The sequence below is a fragment of the Canis aureus genome, chromosome 15, assembly GCF_053574225.1.
Source record: "Canis aureus isolate CA01 chromosome 15, VMU_Caureus_v.1.0, whole genome shotgun sequence".
Taxonomy (NCBI): domain Eukaryota; kingdom Metazoa; phylum Chordata; class Mammalia; order Carnivora; family Canidae; genus Canis; species Canis aureus.
This window is the reverse complement of record NC_135625.1, coordinates 28,862,239-28,890,053: the sequence shown is the minus strand read 5'-3', so window position 1 is coordinate 28,890,053 and position 27,815 is coordinate 28,862,239. Positions and strand designations below refer to the sequence as shown.

The 27,815-nt window shown below is 33.4% G+C and overlaps 1 protein-coding gene and 1 long non-coding RNA gene across 2 annotated transcripts in view; one reads left to right on the top strand and one right to left on the bottom strand.

The window, feature by feature from the left end:
• Window positions 1-24,692, bottom strand: part of SGCZ (sarcoglycan zeta) — a 461,347-nt gene extending 436,655 nt beyond the window's left edge. Inside the window, exon 1 of the mRNA XM_077848954.1 lies at window positions 24,498-24,692. Within this exon, the coding sequence (XP_077705080.1) occupies window positions 24,498-24,692 (195 nt within the window). The remainder of the gene's footprint in view (window positions 1-24,497) is intronic.
• LOC144284429 (uncharacterized) lies at window positions 1,118-26,178 on the top strand. The gene is made up of 3 exons (XR_013352785.1): window positions 1,118-1,844; window positions 24,969-25,045; window positions 25,818-26,178. It is a non-coding gene; the product is annotated as an uncharacterized LOC144284429 (long non-coding RNA).
• The last annotated feature ends 1,637 nt before the right edge of the window (window positions 26,179-27,815 follow it).

Genomic DNA, 27,815 nt, shown 5'->3' with positions numbered 1-27,815 from the left:
CTTCTTAGTTAGTAATCTGTAAGATGTGTGAGGTTTCCTCTTTGGTAATTAGGTCACTGACCTGATTACATAATGCAGATAGAATCACTCTTAATATAAAATGTGTTGGAATTTGATGAAATAAAGCTCTGAATTTAAGAAATATATATGTTTTATTTTTTATTTTTAAGATATGTAGAAATTAATATATAAATTATTTTAATTTCTAAGAACCTTAGCATCTGATTTTCTCTTGCTAACTTTTCTTACACTCTTGAGCCCTCCTCCCAGAACTGGTAGAAGTCTTTACCTTTTTTCTGTTCCCCAGAAATTTGTTACACTTCTTTTCACCATACATTATCATTGAAAAAACTGTTAATAGGGGACAATACATATCAATTATTTCAAATGAGAAATCAAACATTAATTTGAACATGTTCAACTGTGTCACTGAATAGTTCCACCACATAGGGTTTGTCCAGAGAGTTTAGTGACATAAGAAAAAACAGTTATGAATTCTAAAACGCTGTTAAATTTTCTGTGGAGGAGAGTAAATAAGGAAACTAAGCTATATTTCTTTTCAGGAGGAAAGAACATGTAGAAACGAGCAGATAAAATTATAGAGAGAACGTGCTTACAAATCCAACCGTTAATTTTTTTCCATCTTAGCCATTGTGAGGTGAGCCATAAGTCTGCCTCCTGTATTTCTCTCCATTCTAAATGGTTCATAGGGATACCCATAAAAGTAATCATGTCCTTCATTGTAAGAGACAACTTTAAAATATATGTCTAGATGTTCCATATTTGTATAGATCTTCAAATATGAATTTTATTTTGTTTTAATTATTAAAACATCAGCTTATCTCCTTTCCTGTCTTTGCATCTAGTGTTTTTATTTACTTATAACTATGTTTCTATCTGATTTCAATATGCAGTTGAAGTAAAAAAGATTTATTATGCAGAATTTTTATGTGAAACTGTTTAAACAGGCTTTGCCTTCAGGAACTTCATACTATAGTGGGAGAGAACAAGTATTAATAGGTACATTCTATATAACAATATAAATGGAACAAGAGTGGAACATTCTAGATGAGTAGAAAATTCTAGATTCCATAAGAGTATCAAGAAAAGCATTTAACCCAATCTGTGGAAGTGAAGAATATAGTCCAAAGGGCTGGTGTTAGAGCAGAGTTTAGAAGGGTGGTTAACATTTTCCCCTTACATATAACTCAGAAAGACCTTCCAGGAGGAGGGAATACTAAAAGTAAAAGCATTTATCTTTGGCAGCCCATTACTAGAGCATGAAGGATTGGATATTCAGTGGTCTGTGGAAGGCAGGACAGTTATGCACGATCAATTAGGTTATAAAAGATTTTGTATGGCACGTAAAAGAGCCACTTGGACTTCCTCTATTAGGCAATGAGGAGGAATCTTTGACATATTTTAAGACCAACCATGCGTTTAAATGTTTTTCTCTGATTACAGTAGGAAGGGTAGATTTGAAATGGATCAATCAAGGAATTGTCTGAAGTACACAATTATTGATTTCGTGTGTCAACTTGGCTAGGTCACAATATCCAGATATTTAGTCAAACATTGTTCTGAATGTTGTTGAAGATTTTTTTTAGATGAGTTTGCTATTTAAATTGGTAGGCTTTACATAAAGCAGATTACTCTTCATAGTGGTGGTGGGCCTCATCCAGTCATTTAAAGGCCTTGAGGGAAAAATAGACCAATTTCCCCAAAGTAGAGGGAATTCTGTCAGAGACAGCCTTCGGACTTGGGCTGCAACACCAAGTCCTCCTGAAGTGTCTAGCCTGGTGGCTACCTGGAAGATTTTGTACCTGCCCTGCCTCCACAATTAGGTGAGCCAGGTCCTCTCTCTTTCTATACATATACATTGTATTGGTTCTCTTCCTCTGGAGACTCTGACAAATAAAAAGTAGTATAAATGAGACCATTGTAAATATCCTCCATAAAATTAGGAGATTGACAGGATTCTGTAAGCAATTAGTGAGTCTATCCAGCAGTTGTCATTTTATATTAATCTGGAACTCAGAGGTGTCAGGTAGAGGTCCTTTGTTGTTGTTGTTTTTGTTGCTTTGATTTCAGAACAGAGGTGAACTCATTGATGAGATCACCCAGGAAAAACATGTAGAATGAGAGAGTGGAAAGGTGAACATAGAACCCTGAGACAAAATTCAGGAAGCCTGACAGGAAGGGGGACTATGAAGTAAATTATAAAGAACACAGAATACAATGAAAGAAAACCGGAAGGAAATGTTACAGGTGTAATGCACAATGCTTTTCTTTTCATTAAAAAAAAAAAGATTGTATTTATTTATTAGAGAGAGGGAGAGAGAGAGAGAGAGAGAGAGAGCACAAGCAAGGGGGGAGAGGGACAAGCAGACTCCCGACTAGGCAGAGAGCCTGAAATCGGGCTGGATCCCAGGATCCTGAGATCACAACTTGACCCCAAATCAGAGGCTTAACTGACTGAGCCACCCAGGCACTCATGTACAATGCTTTTCATTCAAAGCCTGGCAACTAGAACTGTGACATACTTTAACATAGGAAAATTTTAAATGACTAAACGTTTTTTATTGCTAGTAAAATAACTTTTTCCCCTCTGCTGAAATTCTTGCAATTTTATTTTTTCTTTAACTTTTTCCCCTCTGCTGAAATTCTTGCAATTTTATTTTTTCTTTAAATTTGTAAATTGTTATCAGACTGTGTCTTAATGTTGATTTCCTTTCATGAGACCACCACTACTATGAAAAATCTTCATAGCTGACTATTATCAACCTGCTATAAACTTCTATCTGCCTTTTATCTCTTTACCCTGCTTCTTACTTGAAAACTGTATTATTTGTAGGCTGGGTATCAGTTACATTATGTCTTATCCCTTTCATCTTTATCATCTTTATATATATATTCCCCATTACCTCTTGGATATTTGGAGTTCTTTACATGTTTGTTCTCTGTCTCATTGATTTCATTTTTCTACCAATATATATATCTATATTATCTTGATATTTCCAATGTGCCTATATGTTCTTTTTTTTATGTTCTTTTTTAATTCAATTACTGATCTTATTCTTATTCATCTTATTTGTTAGAAACTTCCTTTTGATTTTTTGAGAATAGTAACAATGTGTAATATATCTGTCTGTTTTATAACATAATTATATTATTTCATTAAAAGAATTCCTATCCTAACAGGTAGGAAAATATTCTTCCCTTGTAAAATAGGATTTTGCCTACCACATGTTGAGCTTCTGGGTTCCTCTTATCCATGAACAAAGAGGTATCTAGAGATGTCTAGCCTGCTCTTGGTTGCCTTTTGTGCTCGTTTAGTTACCATTAACTTCATGTGTCCTCAGTGATGCCAAAGCACTAAGTACTGTCAATGTCTTCTGCTAGATATTGGAGATATGCTTGCTCTTCTTCCTAGCACTATAGCCCTCATGTATATACATCGTGTAATGTAGAGATTATTTTGCCTCTCCATTTGGTCCTCACCAGGAAACAGAGCATTACTGGAAAAATTCAGTAGTCTATAGCAAGGAAAAAAGATAAAACAGTTTTATTTATTAATACCTTTTTAGGATATAATGGCACAAAAACAAATTAAAATTTTGTAGATATACTTTAACTCCAAAATTGTCTATCCTGCATCAATATTTGGCCTTAAAAGTATAAAGGTGAATTGCCTATCCTGTTAGAGTAATGTGGCTGTTTATAAATAGGTTCTGTTTCCTGAGTTAGGACAAATAGGAAGTAGAATGAAGATTCTAATAAACCTACTTGGTATTTCTGGCACATAGTTGTAAAATCTCTTTCATTATCTTTATTAATTAAGAAAATTACAGAAACTTTTCCAGGGTTTTTGTTATGTGATTTATTTACCTTCTTATTGGCTGTTACTTTGGATTCTTTATTTGATAATTTTCATGAGGTTTTTTTTTTTTTTTTTTTTTTAAGAAAATCTGTTCATTGTTTCTTCTCTGTGCTAAGGCTGTTTTTCTCATTTAATCAACAAAACATCCAAAGAGTTATCTATTAATATCCTTATTTTACAAATGAAGAAAATGATACTGACACACAGAGGTTAAGTAACTTGTTCAAAATCTTTCAACTAGAAAAGGGAAGAACCAGTGTTTTAAAACAAAACTTAAACCTAAGAATTGAGTTCCTATACATTATGCTGACTGGTTTTGCTTTAACATGTCTATTCTGCTTGTAGATTTTATCTTAAAACATTTGATATATGCATTACAATCATTCTAGATATGATTAAAACAAAATTATAATTTAAGAAAGCTTTCATTTCTTGCTCCCAATCCTATATTCACTTTGATTAATCACTGATTTCAGACTTGCTATATTCAAATTCCTGGAAATTTAATCCAATATTCCTTCTCATCTTTTATTTGACTATCAAAATTGGTATACATATAATTGCAGTCTGGACATTCATAGCACTCTTCCTATCTCAGCTGAATTCTTAAAACATACTGTACCCTTTACTAAAGCAATTGCTTAACAATGGGGTTAACATGGAGTCTAGGTCATTATCTTATAAATATAATTAAAAATAGATAGCTAATATGCCAGCTACAAAGTATTGTGTAGTTAGACCGAATCTGCATTTCTAGTTATTTTGATGTCAATTAACATTAATTTCCCAAGGACATATTAAGGTTTGATCATGGCACATACTCATTAGCAAAAACTGAGAAATCACAGAATATATTTATCCATTTTAAGTACGAATATACTTAGCTAAGTTGCAAAGCCAAAATAATGTATAAAAATATGCAAGTATGGGAAATATTTTTCTAATCAGTTATTTTTTTAATATATATTAGAAATCAGTACTTAAAATGGTATCAATCCCCCACTTTTTCTTGTGATTATCCCTTATTTATATACTTCCATTTTTCTACAAAATTCCATGTCCCCAAATATTTCCCAATATACTTTTGTTTTAAAAATATTTTGTTTGTTTATTTATTTATTTAGAAAGATTGCATGCAGGGGGTGAGGCAGAAGGAGAAGGATAGAGAGAATCCCAAGTGGACTCCATGCTGAGGATGGAGCCTCAATGAGGCTCAATCCCAAGACCCTGAGATCATGACCTGAGCCAAAATCAAGAGTCAGGTGCTTAATCAACTGAGCCACCCATGCGCCCCCCTTAACATACTTTTTGAGTAATTTGTTACTAATCTTCTCCAAAATCTCTGGTCTCAAAGTATTCCCTGTTTTTATGTCATGTGCATTTTTCTTTCCCTGCTTTTCAGGGAATGCTTTTCAGCCAGTCTGAGAGGTTACTTCGCTTATTCCCAGATGTACTTATTTGGCAAATAGGAGTTCTGTTTATCTCTAATGAAAACTGTCCATTTATGTTCAGTCTTCAAATGTTATATTAACCATAAATAGATATATATCCAATCTAAGTAAATATATTTATATTATTTTCTACCTATACATCATAATGATAATTTTGATATATTCATCACTAAGCTTATTAAAAATTTGAACTAGACAAATTCTCTATTATGTTTCTAGAGAACTATATCCTTCAGCAATTTCTTTAGGATTTTAAAAGTATGATTCTTTATAAGAAGTGAATGTTGCACTCCTGTAAGCAAGGTTAAATTGTTCAAGCACACTATCTTAAGGAAAAACATATTGTAAGTAGAAATTAATCCTTAGCTTAATCACTGAGATGAAAATAATAAAGTCTGAGTCAAGTAGAATTTTCCAGAATATTTTTGTGGGAAATAAGAATGTTCTTACATCAAAAATAATGTGTAGTGTCAATTAATAAATTAAGCTATAATTAATTAGACAAAGAAAAAGGATATTTCATATTTGATTTTCAAAACGTCTTACATTTCAAATGTAATTTCATGAGGTCTAGGAAATATGGTAGTGTCATCATAAATTCAACTTTTCCATTAATTTTACAGATTTATTTTAGAAAACATCTCATAAATAATTTTAATGTGGTTCTTCTAAAGAAAAATTTGAAAATTATTAATGAATATTTTAGATTTATGAAATCTCCAGTTAAGATAGTTGGTTATTAATATTTTATACCAAAAAGTTCACTTTCTATAATATTATTTCAATTGATTTCAAGTGAATTTCCCAGACTCTTATTCACTGGATTCATTTTTGCTATACATTATAGATTTACTGAAGTAAATCTGATGTAGGAATGAGTTAGGGGCAGACAGGGCTAGGCAGGGAAAGATAAGGGAAAGGCCCAGAATCAGGCTACCAGGAATTCGTGGGCTCCTGTAAACCCCAAGGACACTGAAAGGCCCCAGGGTCAGATTCCTACCCATACCAAGAAAACAAAGACAGTGAAAACAGAAAAAAATAAACCTGGATCCCTAGCTCCAAAATGTTAGGGAGTATCCTCCTTTAATGGCTACTAAATAATCACAGAAATATGTCATTAAGGGGTTATCAATAGTCCCTGCTCAAACCAAGATGCCACAAGAATATCAAGGACATGGGCTACCTGACTAGGGTCACAGAAATCTCAGATATAGAGAAATATTATGGAGGAGATATTAACCAGAGAGAAAGAAACACCTTGTTTGGGCTCATTATATTCATAAAAACATCTGGTTTGTTACTATGATAGTTACAAGTCCACTATGTTTGTTCTAAATATAGACATATTTACAAATCCACTCTGATATTGACAAGAAATTTACTAAGTTCCCTGGTCAGTTTTCTGTAAAAGATAGACCATAAAAGCCCTCAGGGGCAATGCTGTCCAGTACCCTCTCACTTCTGAGAGCTTTCTCTGTATCTCTGCTTAATAAACTTCTATTGCTTTGCTCACTCTCTGTTGTCTGTAAGATTCATTCTTCAAATGCATGAGGCAAGAACCAAGCTCTCCCATATCATATCCATGGATAGGCATGTACTAAAATGAAAGTGAATTTCAAAAATAGAATTGTATGAAGCTAGAAGCTACAGAAAGTAAACAGCTTTAAAAATTAACCATATCAAAAATAATAATGAGTACTTTCTATTCCCAATTTTGCTAATTTAATGAGATTTTTTATATTCAAAATTTATTTGACTCAATTTATTAACACTCAACTTTAACTGAGGGTTAAATTCTATTCAAGTTCTAGTTTGCATAAAATAAGCATAAAATGCAATGAAATTCAAAAAACATTGAAGGCACCTAGAATTTAGACTATACACATTATATACTGCCCTTCCCTTCCTTTGTCCCAAGCACAAATACTGGCCATTTAGTCCCTGTGTTTTATTTGAGAAACTAAATAAGAATAAAAGGTCAGGAGAGGTCCTGATGGCTGACAGTGTTAAATTCTGCTTGCAGTTTCAGAATTTAGACTTAGGTCACTGGTTAGAAAACAGCAAGATTGCTTAAAATACTTGATTTAACAATAAATTAAAATTAAGATTTTTTTTTCTATTGTGTATGTGTTTGTTTACATATGTGAATGTGACTGTGAGCACACACTGCTTTTGTACTACCAAAGGCTCTCACAATTGTGCTGGAATTCAAGGCTAAATGAGTTGCAATTAGAAATTTATAATTTTCTACCCAAATTATAAATTTTCTACCCAATACAAAACCATCAGAGTTCTCGTGAGTGTTCTGAAAAATAACATCCCCAATACCTTAAAGAAGTGATGCAAAGAGTCATAGATATAAATTTTAGATTGAAAATTTCTATATCTGTTCATGATTTTTTATAAAATATGTTTTATAAAACAAAGCTTATGAACAAATATTTATAAAATGAATTAAAAAAAAGAATTAAGGCAACATGACTTGGATGAAACTTCCAGTTAGATATCCACATGACTTTAACTCTGGGAAACGAACTAGGGGTGGTAGAAGGGGAGGAGGGCGGGGGGTGGGAGTGAATGGGTGATGGGCACTGGGGGTTATTCTGTATGTTAGTAAATTGAACACCAATAAAAAATTAAAATAAAAAATAAAAAATAAAATAAAATAAAAATAAAAATTTTCTTTTCACTTGATGGTGTCCTTTAAAGCACAACAGTTTTTAATGCTGACAAAGTCCAATTTATATAATTTTTCTTTTGTCACTTATTCTTTTGGCACCATATCTAAGAAATAAAATGTATTGGTATAGATAGGAAACAAAAATAAAAGCAAAAACCTTTCCAAAAAAAAAAAAAAAAAGATATCCACATGACTTATATAACTTTTTGGGGAATCTAGAGTAAAATAATAATCAGAAACCTCAAAGCATGAGCAGGTAAGATATTTAGTTGATCCTAAAGAAGAGTGTCAATTGCCTTTGGTGGAAAGTTGCTACAATGCAGTTATTTTTTTCTAGAAACAAAAAGAGCAAAATGAGTATTCACATATTGGCTATAGGAAAAACAATAGAAATAATCTGAATCACAAGTCAACTACTTTCAGTAGCGCATACAATTTACAAAATTAGAACAATATTGTTATAGCTTACTGTATCTCAAAGTAGACCTCTCCATGTATGGACCTGTATCACAAAGACTTCTAAAGAATAGAGAATTCAGCCAATTACACTACATAGTTTCAAAAACAATCATATAAATTGTTGTATTTAATTGATTTAAAAATATTAATGCCCTTATAATAACTCAACTCATAATTCAGTGAAGAAATCAAGGGAATGTATTTATTCTTAATTACAGATATGACTAAGGAAGACATTCTTTACTGGATGAAGGAAGGCCGGAGCTCTCAAGTATAGGAATTTGGTTTTGCTTGATTTCTTTAATGTCTTTATATGTGTGTATATATAGATATAAATACACATACATAATACATACATACACTATACATACACACATATATACATATGTACATATATATATATATAATGTTAATAGACCTTATTTTTACAGAAATTTTAGGTTCACAGTAACATTTTAAGACATCATTATCACCCAAAGCCTATGGCTGTTTGATTTTCTGATTGGTGGAATTCTGTAAGGCATTAGCAGTTTTTCTCTGCCTTCAATCTCAGTATTTCTCCAGTGTGTGTGGGAAGGGCACTTAAAAAGGTTGAATGAATGAGTATGGAATTACTCAAGTTCTAGGAGAATTAACAGGAAATTTCATAAACCTTGAGGTAAATGGGGCAGCCTGGTAACTCAAGTGGTTTAGTGCCGCCTTCAGCCCAGGGCGTGATACTGGAGACCGGGGATGGAGTCCCACCTCAGGCTTCTTGCATGGAGCCTGCTTCTTTCTCTGGCTGTGTTTCTGCCTCTCTCTGTCTCTCTGTGTATCTCTCATAAATAGTTAAAATCTTAAAAAAAAATAAAATAAATAAATAAATAAAAAACTGAGGTAAATGATCCTCAGGAAGAATTCTTATCCACAATTTTAATAAAATAGGCCACAGCTATTTATTTTAGCAATCCAAATAAAAGTGTTAGCTAATGAGTAACTTATTAACTTTCACTAATTTTACTTAAAATCACAATTAGAAAACTATTTCTATGTAATAGCATATTGCATTGCTACTTTAAACAGAGTCTTTGGAAGAACTGAATGTATGTTGTTTGGCCTTACGAAGTCAGCTCTTCATGCCAAACACAGATAAATTCCAATAGGAATATTGATTGGGTAAAATACATCAGAAAAGTAAGTGGAGGAGGTTGTCTATATACTCGTTGTGGCAGACCTGCATAGGTTTTGCTATTTTATAAGGCTTATACATTTACTTTGTGTTTAAGCAAAAGTAAAGAATATTCACACACAAAAAATAATCAAGTCATTTTAATGAAACTTTAACTGAGGGGACATCTGAGTGGCTCAGTTAAGCCGCTGCCTTCAGCTCAGGTGGTGATCCTGGGTTCCTGGGATGGAGCCCCTGCCCTGAGCTCCCTGCTCAGCTGGGAGTCTGCTTCTCCCTCTCCCTCTGACCTTTTCTTCCACTCGCTTGTGTTCTCTCACTCTTTGTCTCTCTCATTTGCTCTCATGCACACACTCTCTCTCAAATAAATAAAACTTAGGAAGGAAGGAAGGAAGGAAGGAAGGAAGGAAGGAAGGAAGGAAGGAAAGAAGGAAAGAAGGAAAGAAGGAAAGGAGGAAAGAAGGAAAGAAGGAAGAAATTGTCAAATGAGAACACAATGCTCCATTTAAAAATATTCATATATATCACGGTAGGTGCAGGAATCAGACTTGGTTAGTTAGTACTTCCTTTCTTGACTTTCAGAGTCAAGTACTTTCTTCATTAAGAAAAATGTAACCAGGGGAGTCAAGTTTGGCTCTTTTCCGCCCAGTGGTAAAGTAGAGATCATAAGTCTCTAGTTACTCAGTTTATCCTATTTCCTAGGACTAAATTCACATTAATATATATATAAAAAAAAACACTTAGGAGGAAAATTAAAATATTTCCTGATCTAATATTCAAGGATTCATAACTAAAGATTAGATTCCCATATAGGTTTTTCTAGGTCAGTAAGATTTTTCTGACACACTTGATGTTATTTTTAGTGGACAAACATCAGAACAAGAAAGTGTTGCAAATCTAGGACCAAATGTGTCTTTTGTAAAATAAAGATTGATCTTGTCAGGTTTCAAAGTTACATTTACTTCTAAAAAAAAAAAAAAATTAAGTTTGTTGGCTTTGAAAATTGAATACTTATTTCTGCATTTTCTTACATAAAACAGAACACTTGGCATAGAATTATATTTAAGTACTCATCATGTGTTATTGCATAAGATTTTAAAAACATTTGGGTTTTCATTGATAACCCATATTTTTGTATTTAATTCCAGAAAAGAAAATAATCAAAGCCATACTTGTCACATAACATTGTTGATCACAAAGTGTATTACAGAATGATACCTAACCAAGGCCCTCATCACATGTCCTTAATTCAGTTCTAGGTCAGATCAAGTTCAAACCAGTTGGAATAAGGTGTTTCAAGGTTACTGGTTCATTCTAGCTCTACTGCTAGAATGGAGAGTGCCTAACGATGTCTCCATCGGAAATAATTCTGGTTGTTATTTGCCCGTGTTATGATGCCACACAGATGGTGGTTCACATGCCACACAGAATACATAGTGAATTCACTGTGCTTCACATAGATTTCCACTGATTATAAAATACATACTCATTGAATAAAGATTACAGAAAAGAGTACAAAAAAAAAAACTTGTAAGAGCACTACTGATAATTACCATTTACTATTTTGCTTTTTACTATATTTTCTTATGTAATTCTTTTTAGAGACTTGACGTAATATTGTATATATTATTTAAAAGTTCTTTTACTTGAAGCTATATGATACAGATTTATTCAAAATCATTAATATAATTTAAAATAATTTAATAATTAATATTAATACATAAATTTATTATTATAGATTTAACTTCCCCTTTTATTTAGATCTTCATGTTGCTGCATACAAAAAGAAGACATACTTCTTTGACTATAATTTTTCTCCACATTTCTGAATGTTGGGGGGTATACACTGTATGTCAAATTACTCTGAAGATCTGGAATCTAAAAAATGATACAAATTTCAAGTTATTCCTCAGAAAGGAAAACATTTTTACTGGAATGAATTTTAAAGGAAAACATTCCTCAGAAAGAACATTTTTACTGTCAAATATGGTTATATAATCAATTTATATTGGAATTACTTTTTTTTTCTTAAGAGAGAAAGAGAGGTGGGGGGAAGAGGCAGAGAGGGTGGGACAGAGAGAATCTTAAGCAGGCATCACACTCAGCCTGGAGCCCAATGTGAGGCTTGGTCTCACAACCCTCAGGTCATGACCTGAACTGAAATAAAGAGTCAGATGCTTAGCCAACTGTGCATGTAACAGACTACTTTTTATTTGCACAGATGACAGAAAAAGTTATAGAAAGTACCATTATTCTGTAGTTTTGTTATAATTAATTACTATGAATATAATGAATCAAAAGAAAAATATAGCAACAGAATATGTTAACAGACATTAAACTAATAACCTTATCCCATTCTAAAATTAAGGAAGAAATTTTCAATTTCATGGCCCTATAAAAATGTGTGAGGACTTAACACTTATTATTGTCATATAGTAGAATATTGCCTACACAGAAAATTTTTCTTCTGGCTAGAATGGCTTGTGAATAATATCAATGGTAGAATGATTCTTGAGTGGGTGGAAACATTTTGATCTGCTGTGTTAGATAAACAAATACTCAAATATTAACTCAGTTACTTTTTAGTTACCTGAAGTTGGGTAAGATTTTCTATTTAAAAACAGAGGTAATAGTATGTATCTCATAGGAATATCATATTATTTAAGACAAAAGATATACAACACCTTGCTGCTGCATGAATACTTTTTCCCTTTTCCTACTTTACTAACACCAATTTTCATTGGGTACCTAGACGGTAATGTACTTTAAATAAATTTATAAGAGCTTTTCTAGAAAATTGAGTATTTTATTTTATTTTCAGCTTACTAACTAGAGCTTCTAGAGAAGTATAAAATTAATATTGCTTTTAAGTCATCAATCAGAAATGAAGCATATTAGAAAGTAACTTAAGTAACTTAAAAACAGATTTCAATTTACAAAATTGTAATTTACCATGAGCTTTAGAATAAAATTTATAACTACAATGAAGATAAACTCATTTTAAATATTGTTTAAGTAACTTGTATTGTTTTTTAATGTCTTGTTTTGGAGACTAATGAACGCTGAAAATAAATACTTCTGGTAATGCAGACACATATCATGCATATTTAGGTCATATTTGTATTTAACTTTTATACTTCCCTCTTCTAAAATTGGTATCATGAGATAAACGTGGTCAGTTTATATGAAACTTTTAGCAAATGCACAGTGTTTCTGCAATTTAGTTTAATAAATCCCTAGATCAAAAAGGAATAAAGGAGTTATCAGTGGTAAAAGGCGCTTCATGTATTTCAAATCTCTTAAATCCAGAAATATACAAAAATTGTGGATGGCAAAAATATGTGAATTGCAAGAAAACAGTTATTTTACTTTCCAATGACATCATTCAATTACATAATTTATAAGACATGTTGAAGTACACTTGAACACACTTGGAGATATTTTATGCACCATTACTCACACTTTGGGAAGAATGCAAATGGCTACCTAGATAATAGTCATCACTGGATATAAATAACTTCCAATTATTTGCAAGGGCACTTGTGGTGAATTTCCACAAGTATTTAAAACTAAGTATTAAACTATTTATTTAGCAAACTAAATGTGTTGTATTAGTGCTATTAATCTATTATGTAGTATTAACATATATTTGATCTAGGGATTTTACAAACTAGCAAATAGAAGGTATATGGTGATATTATTTAAATTAATAAACCCATATGAATGCCTACCTAATAAGATCAATTTTATGAAAATAATATTTTCTTTACTTGGAACAACAAACATGACATTCAAGTATGCTTTTGAAAAGAAAATGTTTACTTTTTTTTTTACAAAGTAGCAAAATAGTAAAACATTACCCTTTCTTAAGAAAATTACTTACTTCAGTTTTACTTAAAATAATCTATAAATTTATCACTAAAATAATCAAATTACATAAGACAAACTATATGCTATGTGAGAATAAGCACACATGTGAAACATATTACCCTAAGTTCATTTTGACCCAACATATTTTATATTCTTGCTGTTGAGTTACCCACGTGGGTCAGTGATTTTATTTTTCTGTACTTCCATTTTCTCTATAGGCACTGAACTGAAGTCCTTTTCAGCTATCACAGAGAATTTATGAAACATAAATTAACAACTTTGCACTGTCTTAACTTTTTTATTCAATAACTAACTTTCTTAATTCTTTGTTTTCCCCTCCAAAATATCTAGTATTCTAGCATACTTCACTTTGCATGTGATAGATATGATTTATGATTTAGGTTATGTCACTGTTTCTGTAGTTTGTTTCAGTAAAAAGACTTACTTGGTACTTGTTTGAACTAGGGTAAAAATGACTAAATTTTTCTTTATAAAGTCAAGGAAAGAAAATGTACTGCTGGGCTAAGACTAAGCATGAAAGATTCCATCTGAGAGGGACAATTTGTCAGAAAATTATGAAGAGGTACAAACAGAGGGATATAATGGAAACAGTCTTGCAACATTAACTATATCATTCACTCTCATCAATTCTGTAATAAATCTACACACCACACTGAGGGGCGGTGCAGACCGGATGGTTCTCCAGCAGGCAGGCTCCTACTGCTGGCACTCTCTCCCTCAGGATGACTATGGTGCCACAGAAGGTAGTGCCCCATCTTGGCTTGGGGTGGGCACCATGATTCATGCACAGAGGAATTAATTAGGAAAATGGCAATGGCAGCCCAGAAAGATGGACAAGAGCTGTGATCCTAAATCATCTTCAGAGTGGTCTCTTCATGGCCAAGTACTTAACTCCTCAGCAAAATACAGTTGAACCAGAGCAAAGATTGGAACACAGGCATAAAACTGCCTTTATGAAAACCATTGTCTCTTTTATAAAGATGCCATTAATAAGCACCATTGCTGTCCAGAAACTAAACCTAATGCTCGCTATGCCAAAATCAAAAGTACAGTCATGTTCAGAACTTACAGAGGAGTGTTCACTGTTTTAATTACTGACTATGAGAGATTAGGTATGTTTCCCCACTAAATTAATAAAAGCTTAGAGAATTGAGGTATCTTTTGTCCAACAAATTCAAAATGTAATTAAAAAGCAGTGATGTCATAGTTATATATTTAATAGTGTTGTATGAATGCACTGAGGTAGACAGGGAGGTAAATCATTTAATGAGGAATACTGAACTAATTTAATTTTAATTTAATTTTGATAACATTAATGCAATGAAAGGTAGTGAAAAGAATGTGGACTTTAAAATTGTAGAACCCATGCTTCTAACCTTGCTCATTAATGTGACCTTGGGAAGTTTATTTAATTTCCCCAGTTTCTGAGTCTTTTACTGTCAAAGGGGATAATATTTACTTTGCAGTGTTGTGAAATTCATTAAGGACAGGTCTATATAGCACATAATCTTGTTGAATACAAACTACATATTAAATAAATACGGGCTCCCAGACATCTTAAACTTCACCATGCAAAGATTATATCCTAAGATTATAATTTGGGATGTGATAAAATATTCAGAATACATTATCTCAAACAGATAACAATTTAAAGCTCTGAACATCAAAGAAACTCAGAATATTTAGGATTAAGAACACACATCCCTTTCTATCATCTAGTTAATTATATTTTTTCCAAATTGTTCAAAAAGATCAGTGCTCTCTGGTAAATGAGCTCCTTCTTTCAGACAGGCCAGTAGGGTCACTTTTAGGTAATACAAGTTTAAAAAAAAAAAAGGCTTATGGTCACCAAAATAATTATGATGTTTGACAGCTAAAGGGTTCCTCTTAGAAATTTTAAATATACTTTTTTATATCTCATCACTAAATTATAATTTCAAAAGAAATATTTATGATTTTGATCATTCTAAGGAAATACGTCATATTCTATGATAAAATGTATCAAGTAAAATAATTTTAATTGTTAACATCTAATAATGCAGGGAAATAATGCTTGTCATACACATCTCTATGGGTCAACACCACTGACCATTTTACAGATGGAAATACTAGAGTTAGAAGGCTCAGGAAGTCGCAGCAGTGATGGGGCCTGAATGTGAACCAGTGTGGCACAAAAGCTCATGCTCCCAGCCTTTATGCATATCATTAGCATAAATAAGACTATAAACACCATCATTTATTTACCATTTATTTATTAATACACATGAATTCAAGATCCTTTTATCTTTCTAGGACAGTTTTATATTTTAATATTTAAATAATGTTTTTAAAGATTTTATTTATTTGAGAGAGAGAGAGCATGAGCAGTATGGGGAATGAGCAGAGTGAAAGGGACAAGCAGACTCAGCATTGAGTGCAGAGCCTAATGTGGGTCTTGATCTTATAACCTTGAGACAGTGACCTGAGCCAAAATCAAGAGTAGAACACTTAACTGACTGCGCCACCCAGGTGCCCCTTACAGTTTTAGACTTGACTTGAACAGAATCAAGTTAATTCACATGATATCTGGAATAACTGTGAAGTTGGAGCCACATAAAATGAGTAAGGGTATATAACTGCAAACCATGGGAGACTTGTATCTACCAGGCATATCTGAAGAACTGTCATTATTTTCATTGTTTTGATGCCTATAATAATCTAATAAAAAAAAACTTGTATCCATTTGACAGAGTAAGAAACTACATCATAGTTTAAATAACTTGCTAAAGGCAACATAGCTAATGAGGTCAAAAGCAAGATCTGGACCCAAAGAGTAAGAAACTACATCATAGTTTAAATAACTTGCTAAAGGCAACATAGCTAATGAGGTCAAAAGCAAGATCTGGACCCAAAGTTCATTCTTTCAATCACTACGTGATTGCTGATGAGAGGTATTTAGCAGTACCAGCACCAAGGAGATCTATTTGACATCAATTTTCATGGGAAAATATGTCACTAGCAGGCAGTAGAAACTCAAGGTTTTTTTCCCCTGGTATTATAACACCTTTGAATAAAAAATAGTTAATTTTATGGTCTTCTATTGTTGAATATACAAAATCATATGTGGGTTTTGAGAGGAATGGATGTCCACTAGAAAGAACTTAAGGTTCAGTTTTTAATTTAATTTTTTACTTTTTTGTTTTATTTTGTTTTTTTTTAAGATTTTATTTATTTATTCATGACAGACTCACAGAGAGAGAGAGAGAGGTAGAGACACAAGCAGAGGAAGAAGCAGGCTCCATGAAGGAAGCCTGATGTGGGACTTGATCCCAGGTTTCCAGGATCACACCCTGGGCTGAAGGCGGCGCTAAACCACTGGGCCACCGGGGCTGCCATTTAATTTGTTTTTAATAATAAATTTATTTTTTATTGGTGTTCAATTTGCCAACATACAGAATAACACCCAGTGCTCATCCCGTCAAGTGCCCCTGAATCCATGTTTTATAACAATTCTGTGAGAAATACAAATGACAAAACTCATACCCCTACTTTTGCCCTTGTGGGCTACTTGAATAAAAGTATTTCCTTTTTCTACTTTCTGCTGTTACTGATCCCTTTCCTCTTTCTTTCACGAACTGGAATTATATTAAAATCACTGGATGTTTATTTTGTTTGTTGTGCTTATGACTTTTTTTTTAATCAAAGCAAATTCAGAAAATCACAAATACCCTCTAGACATGAGATCAAATTAGATCAACAAATGTCTAGAAAATCTTAATATTCCACTGACTTCAACTGTTATATGAAGAGGCATTTGGGAAAGTTATGTGTGATTATGGTGAGCAGGCTTAGGCTTCTCAGCAGCAGGTGCCCTCCCAAAAGATGCTGGAAGTCAGGAAACACAGTGTTTTTCTCTGAGAAAACACTCAAAAGATGAAGTAGGATAGTATAGAAAAAGAATATTTTTACATAAAAATCTAAGGGGAGAGCTTTTTTTTTCCCCATGAAAAAAGAAAAGACTGGGATTTTACTGTAGTCATTACCGAGGGAATCAGAGCTAGTAATTGGAGCTTCAAAGGACTATACTTTCGCTGAAAAACCATCTTACTTAAGAGCTCTAGGATTCTGGGAAAAAATGTGCTCTGCTTGTCTTCCTGTCATGGGAAGCTGGTCACGAGAGGCTGAAAGATGTGAAAGGACTTGAGGGATGCCACTCTCTTAATGGGGGAGGGTGAGATTTCAGCTAAAAACAAAAGCCTGCAAGGTAAAAATGGAAACCAACTGGAATCTGAAGCAGTTTTACAGAGAGAATAAGCAGAAACATTAAGACATTAAATTTGAGGCTCCCTCTACTGAAAGTGAAACTAGATTTTTTAAATTTACAAAAAGGCAATCAAAAATAATGTATCACCACCTAGTATGTTCCTGGGCATGTCACTAAGATAAATAGGACAATAAAACCAGCTCTGCTCCTTGAGGTATTCGCCCATTAATGGAACTGAAGTGGGGAAACTGAAGTGACTCCATTGTAGAAAAGCTCTGTCTCTACTGTTTTTATGCTAGGCTCCATTTACTCCTGTCCCATAATTTGCCTCTGATAAGCCAAAGAAGTCACGTTCCCACCTCAAGGGGGGAAGCAAAAAAGTGAATCATTCCCTGAGTTTTGTCCTAGGCCCCAAACACCTGATAATACCTAAGAAGAGCCAGGTCCCAAACATGTTTCAGGACATTAGCTTCAAACAAACCTCAGCTGATGCCAACTGGGATCAATACCCCCACTTTCGGTAATTTATGAAATAACACCTATTCACTGAAGTTGATTGGCCCCTACTGTGCATTCCTAGAGGAACAGATATCTTAGACCCTTTCCTAATATAAACCTTTAGCCCCAAGCAATGACGAGTCTCATTCTTCTCTCCTCCAGTCTCTCAGACACTCCATCTGCTATTCTCTGTCACTCATACTATTCTCTCTTTTCATATTCTCCACCTCACATTTGATTTCTATCTGGTGTGAAGCCAATGAGCCTCTTGGCTCATCCTGTGGGACCCTTCCCTGGGTCCTTGGACCCAGTCTGCCTGCATCAGGACTGGGGGAAAATTGGTGGAAGATAAGAATCTGTATCTAAATGAACCATAATTATGTATCTAATGCAACATAGTAAGTACTACCACAGAGATAAGACATATGAATAAAAATAGATACAGGAATAAATCTGTCAGAAAGGAACATCTAAACAAACCAATAAAAAGGATCTTTATCAATTAACTGGGTGTCAGATTTGTAGCTTAAGAAGTATCAATTTAGCAATTCTCTGTTAAGAGATAAAGTGAACAAAAGAAACCTTTACAGGTTGCTGGAGGTAATATAAATTGATTCAATCACTTTATGATTATAGTTCTTTATAGATAGAGTTAGGAATTTATTTTTCCAGCTAGATGATGAGGAAACTGGTGCTCATTTTATTGTTTATTATTATTATTGCTATTATTATTACTGATTCAAATATATATTACATGGAAATCCTTTTGTAGGATAAAATATTTCATAATAAATAACTTAAAGTGTTAATAATGGCAATTCTCTGTACTACTAATATGGGTAATCAAGATTGGGCCTTCATTCCTAAAATATGTTACAGCTTAAATGCAGGGTCTGCTAAGAATATTAAACTTGAGGGATCCCTGGGTGGCGCAGCAGTTTGGTGCCTGCCTTTGGCCCAGGATGCAATCCTGGAGACCCGGGATTGAATCCCACATCGGGCTCCTGGTGCATGGAGCCTGCTTCTCCCTCTGCCTGTGTCTCTGCCTCTCTGTCTCTCTCTCTCTCTGTGACTATCATAAATCAATAAAAATTAAACAAAAATTTAAAGAATATTAAACTTGATGTGTTGAACACAAACTGTTTTATCAATGCAGAAGTTAATAAATACCAATGAACAGCCCATGGAACCCTATCATGTGCTTATGAGAACATAAACACCAATAGAGAGACAGGATAACTGGTAGTCTTTTTATCAATTCTTCGAGCTCAAGGCAGGTCTTTGGAAGGGCACAAATCACAGTGAATGAAGAGTTTACCTAGTTTTCAATACAGACATGTTAAAGTTGGATTTTTTTTTCCACAAATACATTTTAAGAGCTAATTATCTGTCAGGCACTGTCCTCTGGCTTGAGGATACAGCAATGGAATAAGGTTCAAAAATGCTGAACCCTGTGGAACTTTTATTCTATCTGTGGGGAAGAAAACCAGACAATAAACAAAGTCCTATAAAGCGAAATAATCTGTGATGAACATGCTAAGAAAAAAAGCAATGAAACATCAACAAAATATGGTTATTTCCTTTAAGCTTCCCACATAACCAGCATATGACCATAGATTTGAAAAACAAATAAAATGCATTTGGTATAGGGGCACAGCTTTGATAAATATAAAAACTGGCTATATACGTAGAGATGGAAAAAGTTTATTCCAACCTAATGGTCCCATTAAAGAGTGAAATGAAAATGACTGTGGAGTAAAAAGTTTGATGATGGACACACTGACACATAACAGCATACTGCAAATGTACTTTATCCATCTTAGGTAAATCAATAATGGCTATAGATAATATGCACTGGGTTAATGATGAAGATAAAGAAAAAGAATAGTCACACGAGTGAGATGGGAATATGTGATACTTCATTTACCAAGGTATTAGAGCACAAGATTGAAGACTTAGCAAATGTATATTATTTCATATTTCCCCAAAATTATCTTATAAAATTTACAACATTAAAAAACATTAGAAAGCAGAAAATGAATATAGTGATACATATGCTCTCTCTTAACTTTAGAAACGTACACCAAAAGAAAAGAAAATATGATAAAATATATCGATGATGTTCTGGCCAACAGCAATAAACAGAAAGAGATCTTTAAAAAGCCGATAGTCTTGCAAACATATAATGATAATAATGTAATATAGATAATATTTGAAATGAAGAAAGGTGAATGGCTGCTAAGGAAGCCAAAGCTGATGCATAAGAATAATAAAGATATAGAAGAGTTATCTATATAGAATATACATCCTTGATGTGAATATGTGTATAAGTGTATGTGTATGTATATTGTATGTATATTTGAATATGTATATATGCATGTGTGTTTTGTGTATGTATGTATATATGAGTGTATTGTGTATTAGAACAAACTAGTCTTAATAAAACGATAAATTCATGTCAGTTTGAAAGAATGCACCTAGCATCCCATGACTGGAATTATATACAGAGAGAATGCAACAAAATTGCAAGATACTAAACAACAATACAACTATCTAGTGATTTAATGCAATGGTTTGCTTATCCAAAGGAGGGTTTAAGCCGGCGTTAAGTGACCAAATGGAGAGAATGTCATAGAGTGACCCCTAATAGTATGTGGATGGCTGAACTAAAGATTTCCCAGTTCCTTTTTAATCCTAAAAGACTATCATATTCAATCCTACTTCTTTTGGGATCTCCTTTCAGCTAACATTCATCCCAACAATCACACAAGTCTCTAAGAATTGTGTTTTCCAATTTATTCAATTGATCAATTGTTTCAATTAGTACCCATATCTTGGTATTCATGGCTTCTCAGTTTCAATATTCATGACGTTCATCCCCCTCTTTGCTTAATAAATGGCATTTATTTTTCCATCCTTTTTTTGCTGCCTAGTTAGCATAGCTAATCAAATGAAGTTGCAGTTGATACTACCAACATTTACTTGGTACTCTTGTGATTAAAATGAATATTATATTAATTTTCAGTGTCCAAATGTAAAATTAACTTACTTAGGATGAGCTTTTGAACCAAAGAAGCATATCATGTTAGCAGAATGCCTAGATTCGACAGATCTGCTAGACTAGTCCATTTACACTGAATCATATAGCTATTATGCCAATTAGCCACCACCAACATGAACAACAACACAAACACGTAATTGGGTTATACTGATCTTGAGAGAATGAAACTTCACAATCTCTTTCTTCAGTTCATTCCTACATTAATCAACTCTCGTAGACAAGAAATTGTGGTATATATCTATCCTAAGCCTTTCACCCTGTAGTATAAACTAATTTCCTTTTTCTTGATTCTCTGCACCTGGGTATCTCAATAGCTGTGTGATTTTATTTTCCACAAAATAAGAAACAGAATAAGGTCATATCAACCACACAGATCATGTATAACACTAGTCATAATGATGGACTTCAAGAAGCATCATAAACCCAGGTTGGCAGCTACCCTGGCTAAAAACACAGTATTTTGATAATAGTAACATGCCGAGTTTGCTGAAATAAAAGATGCTAACAAACACACATTTCCATGGACTGGATAGAAACTGTTATGATGAAAGAGAAATACATTTTGGGTAAATCAATAATACTCCCCAAACAATTTGTACATCATTTACTGCTTCTTATGATAGTATGGCAAATGGTTTCTGTTCACTCTAGAGATAGATGCAATTATAATGCACCAGTGAAAACATAAAATTGATTTTTTACTGTTCTAATGTAAGAGGATTACAAATTATTTCACAATTTTCAAATTCATACAATCTAATCTGGTGTGTAGTACTCAGAACTGCTAAACTCAGCAACTATTTAACTAATTCAGATTTTCTCTGAACAATTATGAATTACTGCACTGAGATGGAGAGTATATTACCTTACAAAGAGTATTTTAACACAATAATTACTTCATCTTTCCATTTATTTCACTTACATACAAATAGCTTACGTGGCTAAAGAATAACCTCCTATTTGTTGATTATTAAAAAGCAACATTGTGGTTTTACAAATTAAATAAATAAATAAACACCAAGACTCCTATGTAAATGAACTCCTTTTCATTACCCCCAGGAATATGTTGACATTTACATTTTGGCCAGCTGAGGTTCAAATTAGATAGCTCCATAGGTGACAGAAACCCTGAGGCCTGCATGGATCCTGAGGACAAAGGTGATTGTTTCAATTATTTCTTTTGGCTGGCTTATCCAGCCATGACCTCAGCATGAGGCAAGGTATTGGGAGCTTGATGCATGCAGCCATGTAATTATGCATTTAAGTTTATTTTCTTAATTAATTTAAATATGTTTGAGAAACTTACAGGGCTTGAATCTGAAAATTTCCATGGCCTGGTCACTGGATAGAATCAAGGCTCCTGAAGTGAGAGAGTAGATCACAACTTTTGTGAGCTTTAGAAAGATGCTCTTTGGTAGAGGTAATCAAATACTTGAAATTTAAAATCTTGGAGAAAATTATACTCTTTGTTTCAAAGTGACTTTTGTTTGTTTTGTTTTGTTAAGAAAAATGAGGTTGAAAAAGTTGCTGTCAACAACTGCTAATTTGGCTGACAGTCAAAAACATATAAAAGAATCTCCAGCCTCTAAAATGTGATAAATGAATCATTAATGAAGCCCAGACACTAGTAAGAGAAGACAGGAGCAGAGCTCAGAACTAAAAGACTAGGAGTAAAATTAGTATAATCTCTTTCAAAATATTCTCAATGAGTGGGGGATGGGGACACTGAGCCAACACTTAAGACAAAGAAATAGTTCAGATATATTACCAGAGCATCTCTTAAAGCAAAAATTTGTCTAGTAGCACCCAACTCCACCTCTAGCCACCACACACAGGCTCTTAGGCCTTGATCAGTGACCCTGAACACAGATCCATTGCTAGGATATAGTCATTTTCTTTAATCCTGGAATACTGAGTTCTGCTCAACTTTTCTTTGCCTTTCATTTCTTTTCTGATGAATACTCTTCAAAATTTGCACTGTGTCAGAGAAATGGAACCCTTGCTCAGCTCATTTTCTCCATGAGCATATGTTCTTCTATCATGCTTTGCTCTGTTACAGTTTTTCCTCTCAGGAAGGTTAGGCCACCTGCTCTCCCAGAATCCTTCTGCACACAACCACAGTGCCCTAACACAATGGACAGATGCTGGGCTCATTTTCCTTTTTGAGACTCTGTTTCAAGTTAGAATTACATGTTAGTGAACTCGGAAAGAAACCATCCTTGCTAAATCAATACACAGCAGAGTTTAAAAACAACAACAACAAAAAGAAGCAACCCGATATACAAAGATCAGTGAAGTTAAATATCTAGCTTTACACTTGCCCCTGAGGATGCAGAGTTCTAAAGAATAATAGCAGTCTGGTCAGCAAGTGTAAGATACCTGCTTGAATGTGAAGATACCTTAGGTCTTTAAGCAAAGGCAGAGGAGAGTAAATTTAAGAATTTAGCTAGAAAATACAAAGGGAGCTACTAACTTTGCTGAAGCAGCTAATTTTTCCAGATAAGCCAGGCTCATATGTTTATTGTACACATTCAATAAATTAAAGCAAAATTTATCAATGAGTAATTATTTTGCTATTAAATTAGTATTTTTCATGAAAGAGTGATTTAATTTCTGGTGTATCTTATATTTACCATGTCTGTGCTCCAAAAGAATGAGATCACCACCTGGTGACAATTACAGACATTGGTCTATGTGGTCCATGAAAAATTTCAGGGTTTAGATGTAATCATGCAGTATGTTACACAGAAACCATAGAGAGAGAGGCAAATACTCTATGTAAAGTAATTTAAAATCACTTGTGATGTCTAATATTAATTTTAACATAAAATATCATCTCTAAAAATATAGACCCCTTTCCTAGATTACCAGGTTTAGCAAGCAATAGTTTGCATTTATAGGTTAAAAGGTTTCTAACTGCTAATGAATCAGTATCCTGTACTATCTCATGATCTCAATTCCCCACATTTAAAGGATAAGTAGTAATATCATATGTGTGTCATGAACACATAGTGAATGCAGTCTTAAAAGAATAAATCACAGTCTTTGGAATTTCAATACATATACCTGTAAAGATTAAGATAAATAACTTTCACTTAAAAATAAAAATAACAGTGCTATATCGTCTTTGAACCAAAAGCAGTAGATATAAAGTCATGGTGGTACTTACCACAGTGAAATTCATCACTTTCAATATCCATATTGTCATGGCTAAGTTAACTATCATGGTAACCAACAGCAGAAGGACAAAGAAGTATAAGCACCTCTTTCGCCATCCATAAATCCCCACCGGGTAAAGTTGTGCATTCTCAGCCCTTGGCAGGTTGTTCTGTTGCGTTGCCAGTATATATTGTTCTCGTGTCATCTGAAAAAAAAAAAAGAAAGAAAAGAAGCATTCAAAACTAAAACGAATGATTTTTTTTTAAATCAAAAGGCACAACATATCTACAAATAATGGGCAGTGAGTATTCAAAGAACTATTTCTGTGCAATTAAAATTAATTAAATAAGATTAAAATCTTACAAAACCCCTCACACCACATCATCAGTGCTGCTTTTTAGAGCTGTTTAACTGTGATACTTCTAAGATGTATATTATTTTCAGTCATTTGCCCAGTTCTAATAATAGCTATTTCTTTCAGGAGACTCTGAGGATGATCCAGTATACTCCCAGGTGTCTATAAACTAAAATTCTATGCATATCCCAGCTACTTTTGGAGTAAGTGTCACCTGTTCTTTGGAGTAGACAGAGACCAATTTTATTAAAAGACATTTCTGTACCTTTATCTAAAAATACAGGATATTAGTGCTCAGGGCATATGTTTTAATAAAATGAAAGTGTATTTGAAAGAACCTCTGGGAAGAAAATACACTTTTACTTAGAATTATATAGATCTAGATATTTAATTAATACTTTTACTTAGAACTTTGTTGGTTATTTATTTTAGTTTTATTTCACGGAGTTCTCACAATAGAATTGATCTCTAAAAAAAAGACACTGTACTGTATTATCCTGTTACACAAATATTATATAACATATTGATATACACAGAAATCAGTTTTGGAAAAGAGGTGGTAGTATTTCTTGGTAATATATAAATTCAGGTTCAAAGTTAATTCTTTTAAAAAGCAAATATATTATCTGCCAGATACAACCAAGAAATATGGTCAAGAAAAGTAAAGAGTATGTACTAGGCATACAGTCTTTAGAATAACTTATTCATTACCTGAAGGATAAAAAAAAATTAATTGTTATAAAATATAATTTTCTCCAATGCAATACTTTTTTTTAGTTTAGTGTATTTTTTCCTCTTTAGGATTCATCAGATTCCTCTTATTACGCATGTCAAACAAATAAGACAACAGAAATAATGCTGCATAAATATACCAAAATAAAAACAACATCAATGAAGAATTAAAATTACCTGTCAGCTAATATAAAATACAGGCATATCTCATTTTATTGTGTTTCACTTTGTTGTGCATTGCAGATACTGCATTACAGACAAATTGAAGATTTTTGGCAACCCTGAGGCAAGGAAGTCTATTTGTGCCATTTTTTTCCAACAGTATTTGTTCATCTGTATTTCTTTGTCACATTTAGTTATTCTCACAATATTTCAAACTTTTTCATTAATATTATATCTGCCATGGTAATCTGTGATTAGTAGATCTTTGATGTTACTAATAACTGTTTTGGTGCACCACTGAAATTAGGCTGATTAAAAACCCTGCAATGACTTGTGATGAGCATCAGCTATTGTATGGAATTGTTGAATTCTTATATTTATTGTACACCTGAAACTAATTTTACATTCTATGTAAACTGGAATTTAAATAAAAACTTAACAAATGAAAAATCCTGCAATGGCTTCTGTGTTCAAGTGAAAGGAAGGGTTGTATGTCTCATTTTAAATCAAAAGCTAGAAATGATTAAGCTTAGTAAGAAAGGCTTATCTTCTTGGGCCAAACAGCCAAGATGTGAATGCAAAGAAACAGTTCTTGAAGGAAATTAAAAGTGCTACTCCAGCAAACAGATGAAGTGATAAGAAAGAAAAACAGCCTTATCATTGATATGGAGAAAGTCTTAGTGGTCTGGATTTTTTAAAAAAAGAAAAATCAAAGCAGCCACAACATTCCCTTAAACAAAACCCTAATCCAGAGCAAGGCCCTAACTCTTCAATTCTCTGGAGGCTGAGAGGTGAGGAAGCTGCAGAAGAAAAGTTGGAAGCTAGCAGAGGTTGGGTCATGAGGGTTTTTTTCCCCTTGCACAAATGTTTGTTTTATTTAAGTGCAATTAATTAACATATAATGTATTATTGATTTCAGAAGTAGAGGTCAGTAATTAATCAATCTTATATAACACCCAGTGCTCATTACATCATGTGCCCTCCTTAAAGTCCATCACCCAGTTACCCCAGCCCCCCAGCCCCCACCCCTCAAGCAGCCTTCAATTTGTTTCCTATGATTAAGAGTCTTTTTGGTTTGTCTCCCTCTCTGATTTCATGAGGTTCATTTTTTTTTTAATGAGGTTTAAATAAAAAGCCATTTCCAAAACATAAAAGTGCAAGGTGAAGCAGCAAGTGCTGATGTAGAAGCTGCATCAATGAAGCAAATTATTTAGAAGACCCAACTATGGTAATTCAGGAAGGTGGCTACACTCAACAACAGATTTTCAATGTAGATGAAATAGCCTTGTGTTGGAAAAAGACACGTCTAGGACTTTCATATCTAGAAGGGAGAAATCAAAGCCTGGCTTCAAAGCTTCAAAGTACAGGCTGACTCTTGCTAGAGGCTAATGCATCTGGTGACTTTAAGTTGAAGTTAATGTTCATTTATCAATCCAAAAATCCTAGAGCCCTAAAGAATTATGTTAAACCTATTCTGCATACGCTCTATAAATGGAACAACAAAGCGAAAATGATAGCATATATGTTTACAACATGACTAGTGACTATTTTAAGTCCACTAATGAGAACCACTACTCACAAAAAGATTAATTTCAAAATATTACTTCTGATTGCCAAAGCACTTGGTCAGCCAAGTGCTCTGATGGAGATGTACAACCAGATTAATGTAATGTTTTTATGATGTTGCTAACACAACATCCATTCTGGAGCCCATGAATAGATGAGTAATTCTGACTTCTAAGACATATTATTTAAGAAATACATCTCATAATGCTATCATAGATAGTGATTCTTTTGATGGATCTGGGCAAAATAAATTGAAATCCCAGAAAGATTCACCATTCTAGACACCACTAAGAACATTCATTATTCCTGGGAAGAAGTCAACATATCAGCAAGAATAGGAGCTTGGATGAAGTTGATTTCAACCCTCATGGACAACTTTCAGGTGTTCATGAGTTCAGTGGAGGAAGTAACTGCAGAAGTGGTGGAAACAGCAAAGGAACTAGAACAAAAAGCCTAGAGATGTGACTAAATTGTTGCAATCTCATGATCAAACTCCAACAGATGAAGGGTTGC